Genomic DNA, 13329 nt, shown 5'->3' on the forward strand with positions numbered 1-13329 from the left:
TTTAAAGGGATACTGACTATTCCAAGTAATGGAATATTGCATTTTTGCAGTATTAATTACATGCATTATGACATTTTCTTTTCATTTCTAGATGGAACTTTCTCTTACTACGTGCTACAGTGACAATTACTGGCTGCACCAATTTTCATGTAGAGGTGCACGAGGCCCGCAGAAATGCTAGGCACATGCATGCACAAAGGCAAACTCTGTTTTTAAGTCCTGGAGGTGGTTCTACGAATGACTGACATTTTCATAGTGTTGGGGCCCCTTTAATGAAGGGAGACGTACCTTTTTCTTATCTCTCATTGAGCCTTTGCCTCGAACCATAATCTTGCATCCAGTTTCTGCTTCCAATTGCTTAGCAGTTAGTCCTCGGGGTCCCAGGATACGTCCAACAAAATTGAACTAAAAGAAGAGAAAGCCACTGTAAGTCTGGGCAGTTATCTTAAATTCTCAGCTAAAGAGAGTCACAATAGTAACAAGTTACTCAGACTTATTATAAATTTACAAACAATAAAACATAATTTAAGGCATCCAGGTGAATTTCACTGCTCCACAGCTTACATGACCATACAAGTAAACTGGTTTGGTAAGGAGTGGCAGTGAAATACAATAGAAGCACACTAAAATACTAGCAAAAAATCTGAGGAATGGGAGCACAAGAACCCCATCTAGATTGCACTGGTTATCAGGGTCTCTATAGAGTTAGGGGCCCCAGAGAGTAAATGAGTGGCACATAGCCTACACAGGAATTACTTGCTGGTGGAAAACTTGTTGCAGAAATATGCAATATCTGTACTAAACATATGGCAGCTTGCAGTCAGTCGCCGGGTTACATATAAGATAAGAACGAACCTGCAGAGCCTAAGTTGAATTTGTATAACTTGGAACTGTATACTTTATAATTGTAACCCCAGTCAAATTTTTTTTGGTCTCTGTGACAATTGGATTTTAAAAAAGTTGAATTGTCATCAGAAACGGTATTAAACAATAAAGCTTATTTGCAGACATCTGTGATAACTGTTAAAGCTGTTTATTGTAGACTAGGGCCAATGTACAGAACATTACCAATATCCAGAGGTCCGTTCTTAACTTGGGGTCGTCTGTTAGTTGGGTGTTCTTAAGTAGGGGACCGTCTGTACATGGCTAGGAATATTTATACATATCCTACACAATGATCTTACTGCATGAATAAGTTGCACAGGAAGCAGACTCGCTATTCTGTAACCTCTGCTTTGTGCAGACTGTGTGAGCAGCGTCTAAATATAAGTCAATATTGTATGACCATTTTGGTTTTTAATTACACACGGGATATAGTCATCATTAACACTGTGAACCTGTAGTGTCCCTCAGACAAGGGCACTCAGACCACATCCTTCTCTTCTCAAGAGATTGACTGGTTCTAGACAAAGAACGATGATAACTAGGATATATTGCTACATAAGCTTTTCATGTTTATGTTTGGACAAGGAATGCTAATTTCACAGCCTCAATAGACCTGGACACGGATTTACTTAGACAAGGCCAGATCAAAAGATTTTGTCCTAAAACAGAAGTGCACTTCAAGAAGTTTTTATCCTTGTGCCATTGTCTACTGTCATTTTCACATAACTTTACTTTGATTGCCATCTAGTTTTACCAAAAACAGATGTCACCATCTATATGGATGCCTTAAGCTATTGCACATTTTGCCCTGAACATTCAGCTCATCACTCCCTCCCCTCTGGATAGCCTGAGCGTACAACGATCACTGCCCAATGATTCCACGTATGATGGTGGTTAAGCCCTCACAGAGATCCTCCGTTTACAACCCACAATGATGAGCCACAAGGATGTGGATTGTGTCCCTTTCTGCTCTATTCAATACTGACCGATGTGTCCATTAGACCCACGGAAGGTCATCATAATATCTGGATTTTCACAACTATGGGAATCCCAGTATTCAGTCCACCTCCCTGATCCAACATTTATGGAATACCCCTTTAACTCCTGAACTGGTCATCAGCCTAAAATGTCAAAGCTATCTTTTTTCCCTGATGTTTGGGATTAAGTGAACAAAAACTTGGGCATTTTGGACTACATATGTAGAATGTTTTTATATAATACCATTTATTATTCAAGAATAAAATACTAAAGAAATCCACACGCTGCAAGAGAAAAATTACATTTCTAAATAAAAGTTGAAAAAGATTTCTGTAAGCAGAGACACAAATGAACAGAATATCACGTAGATGGAAAATATTATAAGCAAATTGCAAACATGTACATGATGAGCAGTCACATAAAAGCATATAATCTTTTCCTTTATTATGGCAATGCTTCAGTAAATATTCATAGGGTGGAATAGATGTAAAAGAGCATGCTTATTCCCTGCGTGGCTTAGGAAGGAACTGTCTGATTGCTGAAGAGCCGGCACGTAAATCAACACTGATCAGAATCAATCAAGACGAGGTGAACACAGACAGAGTCCTCCAATCCAAGTCACACTCACAAAGCGAGTGCTTAACATTTAAGGGTGACCCACGAAATACAGACCAGGCTCCTGCTATTCCAAGTCATTATTCCGTCAACCAGGGACACTGATTCCTTAGGACAAAACAACGGAAGCGAGCGACTCATCTATAACGTGACATTACTCCACATGATTTAATGCTGAGCATAACGAGACAGTGCAGGGTGTAACGCTCAATATCCGAGTCAGTGAAATCAGAAATATTACAGGCTATAAACCTCTGCTGGGAAGGACGCACTATCTGCTACATTGTATGTAGCCATAGCTGATGCTGCAGTACATGACAGATCCAGCTGCAGAAATAAAACCAGCTCATGAAGAGGGATCCATTGCATTTACATAGCGATTGCAAAGCCTAATCTGTATTGAACAATGGCTAAAGCCCTGCCTTGCGTCTGTTGCTGAATGTGAATAATGTAGATTTAGGGGATTTAAGAGGCTTGTCTGATCAGGGCTGCATTATTGTTAGATGCATTTTTATTTCTAAAGCCTCCATGCACCTGTTCGGTACTGTCGCCGTGGCCGGCATTGGCCCGTTTTGGCCAGATTATCTGCGTGTTGATAAGACAATCATTCCGAGCCTCAGAAACAGACTGGGTGACCTTTCAACAAGAGTGTAATACGAATGAAAATTATTTTTCTAATCCTTAGGGATTCTGTACAATTATTTGCAGGCGTTTGACTCTAGAATATAAAAGGGATACAGAAAAAAAAAGATGAAACTGTAAATGCAATATCAGGGATTCTTTTTCGGTCTGCTCTGATCCTACAGCAAATTGTGACTGCTCTTGACCTTCCCAATCATCAGAAATTGAACTCATTACAGCCTCATAGACTGGGGACTCCTCGTGCTTTCAGTTTTTACTACTACTGCTGCAGTGTCTATGTATGCAAGGTGTGTATATAAGGTATACAAGTAAATGCATAGAATGTAGCAAATGCATGTATAGAATGGGGGAAGGTACAGACAGATAAACAGAGTACTTTTGTACACACGCAACTAGAATCCAATACACAAACAACTGCAGATTGTAACGCGCAAGAAACCAACTACAGATTTGGATACACAATTACAGACTAAAAGAGATAGCAAGCACTGCTGTTCTGTACACCTGATATTGTGCTTCACAACTGAACCCTTCCTTTAGTGCACACTCTAGAACAGTGATGGCGAACCTTTTAGAGACGGAGTGCCCAAACTACAACCAAGACCCACTTATTTATCGCAAAGTGCCAACACAGAAATTTTATTTGTGATTTACTCCCTGCTCTGTCACAGTTTTCATTGATACCAGCCCCTGAGGACACCAATAAAGCCGAAAATAGAAGAAATTTGGATGATCATTGTAGATTCCCTCCAGGGTTCCATAAAAAGGAAGAATTGCCAGGGCCAGAGCAGGAGCTACAATGATAATTCAGATCTGTCCACACCTTCCCACTCCTCCAGTAGTCCCAGGTAGAGCTGTCACTATAAAATAGCTCTGTGCACAGCAAGTCCTGGGCTGTCTGGGACTGCAGGAAGATACCTGGAGTCCTCTCGGGTGATTGCCTGGGTGCCCACTGAAAGGGCTCCGAGTGCCACCTCTGGCACCAATGCCATAAGTTCGCCACCACTGCTCTAGAACTTCAGTGATTAAGACATTTATGCGTCACTCCCACATAGATCAAATTAAGGAAATCTACCAACACTTATACGTGTGTATGATCAATTGCAGTCCTGTTCTTTGTTTTTTATATCCTGGAATGCCTGCAATTTATAGTCGAGTGAGTTTTAGAACATATGTAAACGAATCTGAGGGGCTCTGTGGGAGTCTACTCCTCTAGTCGCTGGCCAGCCACCTTACCCCCTATTGAAGGGTTTCCTTGCACAGCTGCAGTACTAGCCAACCGGTTGTGCAAGGAAGATTATAAACGCTCATGTGCGAGATTTGCAGAGAGCGAGGTGACGTCACCGGATCTCTACATAGGGTAGGGTCGGTAAGGAGGCGGCCAGCCAAGGACTAGAGGAACGAACGAGTAAATTAAAAAATGAAATTAATGCATAGGGGCTCTGGAAAGAGCCCTAAGTATAAGAGGTCTACCATGAGTGATGCTGATGGTAAATTTCCTTTAAGCACATTCTTTCAGATGAATCCTTCAAAAGGGTTATCCCCAAAAATGAAGGTTATAATGAAAAAAAAACACTACTCATTTACCATTCCTGGTATGTGCAAATGCTTTTACCAACCTTTGATTGGCTGCAAGGGTCACCTGCTGACAGTTTTTTTTTAACAAACGAGGTAAGCACTAGTTTTCATATTTTTATAAAACAATTTACCCCTTTAAGTTTAGTTCATTGTAATTCTAGGCATATAGGAATGGTGTGTTAGGATCAAAGGACCTTTAGCTAGGGTGCCATTTGCTGGCCTAGAAGTAATGGCTGCAATCTTTTCTGATAGCATTCTCAAGGCATCTCTAAACTAATAATGTGATCATGCAAATAAAGGAACAAAGAGCAGAGACAATTATGGTAAATTCATTTGCATGTGTTATCTACACTGTCAATACTTGGAATGCTTGGAAGTCTTAGAGAAGCAGGTAAACATTTGCATTTCAATGAGAAGAAAGAAAGGCAGGTCTCTGTATCAGCCAATTACCATTAACAAATTTCCCTTTAAGAAACCAAATCCAGAGTAAATACAGAAGTGGTGGATGGATTAATGCTTGAGCAGGGCAAATAAAGAGGATGGTAGCCATCTAAGAGATAAGGAAATGCCTCCCTCAAAGCCAGCGGTCCAGGCCCTGGAAACACTGAGTAAGAGCATTGTCTTTCTGAGCAAATGCTTGTCCTTCCAAACATGTGACCTTCGCTGTCAGCGGCCAGTGATGAGACCACCAGCTGCTTGTTTTTCTCCTACAGCTACAATACATTCTCTTCCTTTTTTAGGGCACTGCACCCCAGCAACAAACAGAAGAGCTCACAACAGCTGCTAGAATGTCACAAACCTATATATTTAGCTCTGAGGTCATTTCTCGCCATGCTCAGAGACAAACGCCTAATGTCCCCTATTTACTTCCCTCTGTAAACATTTCTGCCTAAACAGATAAAAAGTGAATAAGCAAGTAGCCATCAGAATAAGCCATCCAGAAAGAGCAAACATAAAAAGGTCCATCCATTCTCACTGATCTGCAGACGTGTGAACTGGAAAGAGTCGTGTTGACACACGAGTTTCTGTATCCACAGATTTATGCCTGACAATTGCTTCTGTCACTATGTCTAAGACCTACTCAATATTTGTCATCAGCACCAGAGCATTAAACAGAGGGGGCTGGGGACGCAGCGTGAATGTGGAAGGAAACAGTTACAGGTCACCAATGAAGGGCACAAGTTATACTACACATTACAATAATCAGCTGATCATTCCCATGCACAACCAGCTCTAAAATTTACCTCCTGGGCAAGATCCCACAGACAGAGCCTATCCAGGCTCAGGCACATGGCATCACCACATGAAGAAAGTGTGGTATTAATTCATTGTCGTGTAAAGCGGTGGTAAATTAGAGGCCATAACAAGGCTTTGTGACCAGGACTCATTTGTTAGGCCATTTTAGTATAATGTATAAGTTCAGTATGTGTATTGGGAAAGCTAGCAGGGAAAATATTGGACAGAATTCTTAAAAGTACTATAATCTGCATATATGGAAACTCAGAGCCCTCCATCACAGGTATATACTCTCAATATATCCCTCTGATAAAAGCCTCTAACACAATTTACAGTCTTAAATGGAAATGGCCATCTAAAGCATTTATGGCAAGTCCACATGGTGTGTCATAAAACCAGATTTCAAGGCATATTAGATCCAAAGAAATTTACTACCAATTTGCCATGTTCCTTGTTTTGTCCTCTTTGGAAATTCTTACTACAAGAGTCACTTACATTCTGACACTTTTTGTGTAAGTCTCACCCTGGAGCACATCTACCTTAGGGCATATTCAATCAGAGAATAGATCACCAGCAGCCACGCAAAACGTGGAAACCTATGTATGCGACTCCTTTGACCTTGCTTTGTTTTATCCTCTAACTCTCCATCCTTATAGGGCTTTCAGCCATTTGTGAACCTCAGGAGAAACAGACATAAATTCCTTACGTTTCGACAAGTGATGACAAATTTGCTCAGGTCATTTACATGTGCAACACAAGTAAAATGTAAGGAATTAGAGATATGTATAAACAAGTAGAGCACGGAAGAGAGCCTACGGGGGCAAGCAAACATTAACCGTGTCATAGCATAAGGGGGAGGGGGAATTCAGTTTCTCATTTTTTTGCTTTTTGTCCCCAGTCATAAATTGAGTAGCCTAATTTTTATTCTTCCCATCTTTATGCCTGTGAAATTCCTCATTCTCAGTAAGTGACTGTCATGGAGCAGGCCTAGAAATCCATGTCTAAAGTCTACAGTAGTTTGCTCTAAAGCTGTTAAGAATACTGAAGAAAAAAAATATATAATTATATTCCATACATTCAAATGTACTGCTCAAAATAAATAGAATAAGAGTCCAAGTTTAAATGACGCCCCTCCAAAAATTATAATAATATATTGGAGTGGGATATTTTCCCCCTTATGTTAACCAGAGCACAGCTTGTATTCTGTCAGCTCTATAGAGGCAACGCCATAACAAAGCAGTAAACTTCTCTCCTGGATGAGATTTCTGCAGCTAAACCAGTATAGTAACAGGGAGCCCTGTGTAATTTCTATAACACTGGCAGAAAAATTCTGAATTGTACAAAATAACAATCTCCGTCGTGGCAGCAAATTATATAGTGAGAGCAGTCAGGCGTTAAGACCTTCAACACTGGCATTTCACAATCTGCCAACAATCAAGGCTGGCAAGGCAGTTTCTTCCAATTGTATATATAAAGGTGGGTGGATGTGCTCCTATCAGCTGCTTTGTCTACTGTATCGGAAATTTCCTGCGTGTTGATTTATTATGCCAGTGTTGTTCCACTTAATTAAAATGATGTCACACAAAACGCGCTGGCAAAATGATTTCAAACAGTATTAGCTACAGGACACTGGAAAGGCCAAGAGGAAGAGGGGAGAATACATTCATTAACCCCGCTGTTCAGCTGCCGCCCTTCACTACCCGCCGCAATTATAAATCTGTCAAGTAAGACTTGTTTATGGGAATTAACTTTAGGGGTCGCATGCTGGAGGATATGAATTGCAACGTATAAAATGTCATAGGACTCTGCAACCATAACATTGTACAAATCATCAATCTACAGGAAAACATGGCCGCCACACACTATAGACAGCTGTCGGAAAACACATGCTGGGGATAGTGTGGACCCAAGATGCAGCCCCCACCCATATTCCACTGGGAGACAGAAGGTCTCTATTGTTTAATTGTGCAATAAAAATAAAAACTTATTTAGAAGCATATTTTTAAATAATAAAGGAGCAGTGTCAGCAGTAAACAGTTTTAAATACTTCTTTAAATAAAAGTAGGCCTCCACTTTCTCTACTTTCTTCTCCTTTAGAGAGCAGTGTACCGTAACTGAAAGCTTCCCAATGGGAGCAAAAAACTGGATAAAGAAAGGTTTCTGTTTAAAAAGGTATTGTACTTCTCATCAGCATTACTGAGAGAGAATCAGCCGATTGTGCCTGGGTCGGACCCCTGAGGAAGCCAGTTGGTTGGCGATACACGTGGGGCTTTGTGCCCCAGCTTCCCCTACCCTCTCCTTTGTTTGGATCCTTTACATGACAGGTAGATACCCTTATTGACCTATCAGCATTTTTTCATGCTATTTATTTTCAAATAGCGATTTGGCTCTATTGTCAATTGAGTACTTCATACCTTCATACAGTTGTTTGTTTGGGTTTTGCCATCTTGGTTTTATGTATTGCCATCATTTTTCAGTTTATACTGTTATGATATACATGTAGTTAGGAGAGGTCGCTGAGAGTAGGGGGAGCTGGCGGCTGTCAGGAGGACCAGCATCACCATATGCTAGGTCTTCCTGCTGCATTGTGTTTGTGTGTTTTCCACACTTTTTAATTGTTTTTATATGTGTTTTTGTGTTGTGGTGTACCACAGTACAAATAAATTTGTTTATACTTTGAATTTGGGTCTTATAGCATACTTCTTTCGAATATATTATTGGTTTGTTTGTGTATGACTTTTGACCCTGACCATATATATTTAAGGAGTGCTATTCCCACCCCTTTTGTTTCTCAGGTGACCTGGATATGCACCACTCACTTAGATGGTGTTCGTTAACCTGAAAAAAAAAAAACCTCACTTAAGAGCTGTAGACACACTGCCAATATAGAAGCAGGTCTAGCTGCTCTCCAAATGACAGATGACAAACACAAGAGAACCAATGAATTTGCATAGTGGTTATGGTTTGCAAACATGGAAGGCAACTAACAGTTCTGACTTGTGACCATGCTACAAAGGTTTCCCTGTTTAACCTCAAACCTGAGCCACAATTCTTTCATATAATGCTGCTCACACATGTATTCCCACCACAACATCTGATGTTGCTAATATTCTGGTATCTGATAGTATACGTGGAAAGATTAGGTTTAATGTTTTTGGTTAGTTTATACCATTTGCAGCCTCACATTGCCTTGAACACAATAGGAAAAGCACAGCTTCACAAGCGTTGACCATGGATTGCATCCACATACTTCACCTTACACCACTACGTCTTACACCTTACGTCAATATAGTAAAATAGGTTTAAAAATATTCATTTTAGATTTTGTAGGAATATGGATATTGTAGATCAATTTGATGACAATGGAAACATACGGTATGTTCTTAATATTCCACCTACATCCAGCACACAGTCTACTAGCACCTCTCACATGGAAATAAACCTATCTATATCATTGCAGCATTTTAATATTCGGTGATGATGAGATGTTATTTAGTTAGTAAGCTCCCTTAAGTACAATTAATCCCCAGGTTCATCATTTTGTTGCACTAATTAAACATTTTAACGAAAATGGTCAAAAAGTAGGCACAGGCTGTTTATCACTGCTGCCCTTTGAGCTCAGCAATCCTCCGAGGACACAATGCTTTAGATGTGATAATTATTGAGTTCTCGAGTTTGACTAAGAAGCCACAGAGGAAAACCAGTAGTGAATTTCACATTAATCAGAGTTAACATTTTTTTTTTCATATTAAAGCTGGAATTATAATTTAAAAACATTTATTCATTTGGAGGATAAGGGAGAGCAGTTTTACAGTGAAGTACATTCAGATGAAAGACGTCGATTAAGTCAATTTTGTTAAATACTCTTCAATTAACAATTCAACAGAGGTTTTCCAAAAGAGAAAAGGAAGTGGTAACAGAAAACTTTGTCAAGTGAAGAGTTGGTTTTTTTTTAAAATTTCATTAAGCCTTCAATAAGCTGAATGCGACATGATTTCAAGGGAAGAAAATGAAAAAAAAAAAAAAAAAAAAAAAAAATCGGAATTTAAGACTTTCGTGGGTCACAAGTTCCAAAAGGTCAACTCTATACATTGCAGGGAAATTTTAAAGATGTTTCCAGAGCATTCCGACATGGACTTAATGTAAGGAAATATAGTGCAAGACTTGTTGAATCCTTTGGAGGTCATAAATCCAGGATAGGTACAGGTCCCATTGTTGGGACCAGGTGAATGGAGAGTTTGCTGCTCAAGCCTAGCCACTCCTTCCTCTTAAGTACGACTGTGCCGCACTCCTCCCTACGGAGGCTGCAAGCTCACCCGCATAGGATTGTGTGAAAGAAGCCTAACTGGATGAACACCACTTATGGGATCCCACCTTCTAAATTCCCTGTTTACAGTGACAAAAAGACAACTACTCCATTCATCCCTATGGAACCGAGTAAGAAAGCATACCCCAATAGTACTATACAAGTGAACCCAAGGGAAATGGTATGTAAGCTTCAGGCCAGTGCAAAATGACTCCTATGGTCACTACATCAGGCCAGACCGCAGATGGTCATCAAAATTTATAATGGGTGATAATTAGTGCAATGTCACTATTTAGGGGAGTAGACTAAACAATCACTGTATATTTTTTATATCATCCTTTTCTTTTTATTTTCAGTCACAGCAGGAAAAAAAAATTCCAGGTTTAAGAATTCTCATATTGCATATAAATTTAAAAATGAATTCCAACAACAGAAACCTATTTCATGCTTGGAAAATTCTATCCCAAATCTATTTTGGGGAAGCTTTAAATGGACACATTATCGCAGGGATGCAATTCTGTCGCCTTTCCTGAAATATTATTTGTCAATGTCAAGAGCCGGCAGTAACCTTTAGCTGCTAGGTTCAGTGATTGCAGTGTCCCAGTGATTGCCACTTTTGTACGAATATAATTTATATTATGTACTAATATAATGGGAATCATATTAATGAAATCCTTGTACTTAGTACACAAACACACTCATATATTACAGGACATCACAGGCCCTCAAACCAACCAATAAAATTCAATGGCAGATCGACACAAAAAAAAATAATAGAAACTTTCAAACATCAGACATTAGTCAACAATATCTGATTGGTCCTGGCCCTCCAGCTTAGGGCTCCCCTTTAGATGAGTGGCAAGCCAACATAAGGACTAGGCAGAATACAGACACTAAAAATCTACCAAAAAAGGGTCAGTTTTCCTATGGAAGAACCACAAGGGGCTCGTCAATGAAAAGTAAAAGGGTTCTAACAGTGATTTTATTCCTATAAGGAGCAGAAGGCAACAATCTGCAGAATCTTAGCATCTTATCACAGACTGAAGTATCCAGTGGAGCAGAGAAAAGACTGTCAGGCAGTTTTGATAGCAGAGGCCCCCCACTGACTCCTTATAAGATGAACCAAGAGCCCTGCACTGGTGATCTGTCATTCAGAACCACCGTTTGACATCATTCATTGACGACTGTCACCCATTTTACTTGGGCATTGACCATGGCAACAAGACTTCTGTTAAAAATCTCAAATGTATTGTGACTTTTTCCAGGCATTAGTAATATTTGTCAAGTTGTTAGTGCCCATTCTGTTCAGCAGCAAAGCAGAAGTACAGGTCACCAATTTCTCTTTTTTAAAAAGGAAATATACCATCAAAATTCATATTAGATCTCATAGATCTAGGCATAGTGACTGTGTTAAACATATATCTTCATTCTAATTTAACTTTTCAAATTATGCTAATTGGACCAGAAGGGGGCGTTAGCAGAGCTACTCCATGCTGCAACTTCACAGGCTGTTGAACCATCTCTCCCTCTACTCCCTCAGCACTTCATACCTCCCTGTGCCTGATGTAATCTCACAGCTGCAGCGGAAGTTTCAGCACACTAAAAGCCTATGAAGCTGCAGCACTGAGGGGCTCTGTTAACACCCCCCAGAACCCTTCGGGCTCATTGCCATAATTTTAAATGTTGATTTTGGAATGAAGGACACCATGGATAACAAATATAAGATTACCACATCCACAGTAATTGGGTTTATGAGTAAGTGTCCCTGGTTTATCCTGTTTGATTACCTTTAAGGAATTTTTCAAGAAACATTTATTTATATAGATTATGAGATATATATTTTAATATTCTTTGGATATGTAATACATGGGGTGCTTTGATAGAACACCCACTTTAACTTAGAGTTAACATCCATGTGTACTGTGGATGAAAAGGTCAGAACACTAAAATCTGTAGTGTAAGGCCAGTTTAAGGCATTTTGACCTACCCCTGACCTGTCAACAACTTACCAGTAGTTCCTGATCTACTGGTTCAATTGAATGATCTTTTAAGGTTGAGACACAAAGTTAGGGAAAGGTGAGACAGACACTAAAAAAAAGAACATTTACTTCAGTGCCTGAATATTATTCTTAAAATAAACAAGATTAAACCAGAAATACATCCAATATGCCTCCATAGAGCACCATTATTACTACACATAGCATATATGATTATAGATGAAATGTAGTTATACATCATGAGATACATCGCGTATCCCTCCATAGAGTGCTACACATTACTACACCTAGCATATATGATTATAGATGAAACATATACTTACATCTGGATATTCTTTTACAGGCACATATAGTTTTTCTTGTAACTGGACAATAGGTCCAATTCCATCTGGCAGTTCTGCACTTCGCCTTTCAAGGTTGCCACTGCCATTTAATGTGTCGTTGTACATGTCTTTCCGTACTCTGCTGATCTCTGCTCGGAAACAAAAGAAAATTACAATAAATAACTGATCTCTCTATAGTTGGTACAGTTCTTACAATATAGAATGAATGGGAACTGACAGGTGAGTGTTCAAAACCACAGAATCCTATAGCTATGGTTATAGTTGTAGTTAGTGTGATCTGCAATACTTTAATATTTTGTGTTGAACTAGGAGGCTTCAGACTTCTTGGACAAGTAGGGAAATGTATATGCGCCTTTTGCATTGACTACTTGACTTCCATCTTTACATTGGAGGCAGAATGTAACCACATAGCTGGGATTGTATGACAGAGCTGAGCATCTTTTAACGCCCCTCGTGCCTGGTAGGAGGCTTTTATCAGCAGGCAGCAGCTTACAATGCCTCAGCTATCCCTCAGAGCAGAGGGGGAGGTACAATGGAAGTGTTCAGGGCACATGAATGCACCTCCTGCTGGGCAGTAGCATTGAAGGACTCTCCTATTTACTTCTAATTGTGTTTTATATAAACCCAGTCTTTATATTTGTGTAAGGATAAGAAGATAATAGAAATATAAATGTACTAAATTGCCAGTTATAAGTGTACCTTTATTATATTTAGTATGAAAACTAAGAATTGTGCACGCTGCAGTAAT

The 13329-nt window shown here is 39.6% G+C and overlaps 1 protein-coding gene across 10 annotated transcripts in view; it reads right to left on the reverse strand.

Annotated features, from left to right (window-relative positions):
- Window positions 1–13329, reverse strand: part of QKI (QKI, KH domain containing RNA binding) — a 93798-nt gene that overhangs the window by 52210 nt on the left and 28259 nt on the right. For all 10 annotated transcript variants that reach the window (XR_011854127.1, XM_072141296.1, XM_072141295.1 and 7 more), the window contains exons 2-3: window positions 12561–12709; window positions 289–405 (exon numbers count right to left, since the gene is read on the reverse strand). Coding sequence is in view for 9 of the 10 variants with exons in the window: in XM_072141296.1 (XP_071997397.1) it covers window positions 289–405; window positions 12561–12709 (266 nt within the window). In the remaining variant the exon portion in view is untranslated. The remainder of the gene's footprint in view (window positions 1–288; window positions 406–12560; window positions 12710–13329) is intronic.

This window comes from Engystomops pustulosus, chromosome 3 (genome assembly GCF_040894005.1).
Source record: "Engystomops pustulosus chromosome 3, aEngPut4.maternal, whole genome shotgun sequence".
Classification (NCBI taxonomy): domain Eukaryota; kingdom Metazoa; phylum Chordata; class Amphibia; order Anura; family Leptodactylidae; genus Engystomops; species Engystomops pustulosus.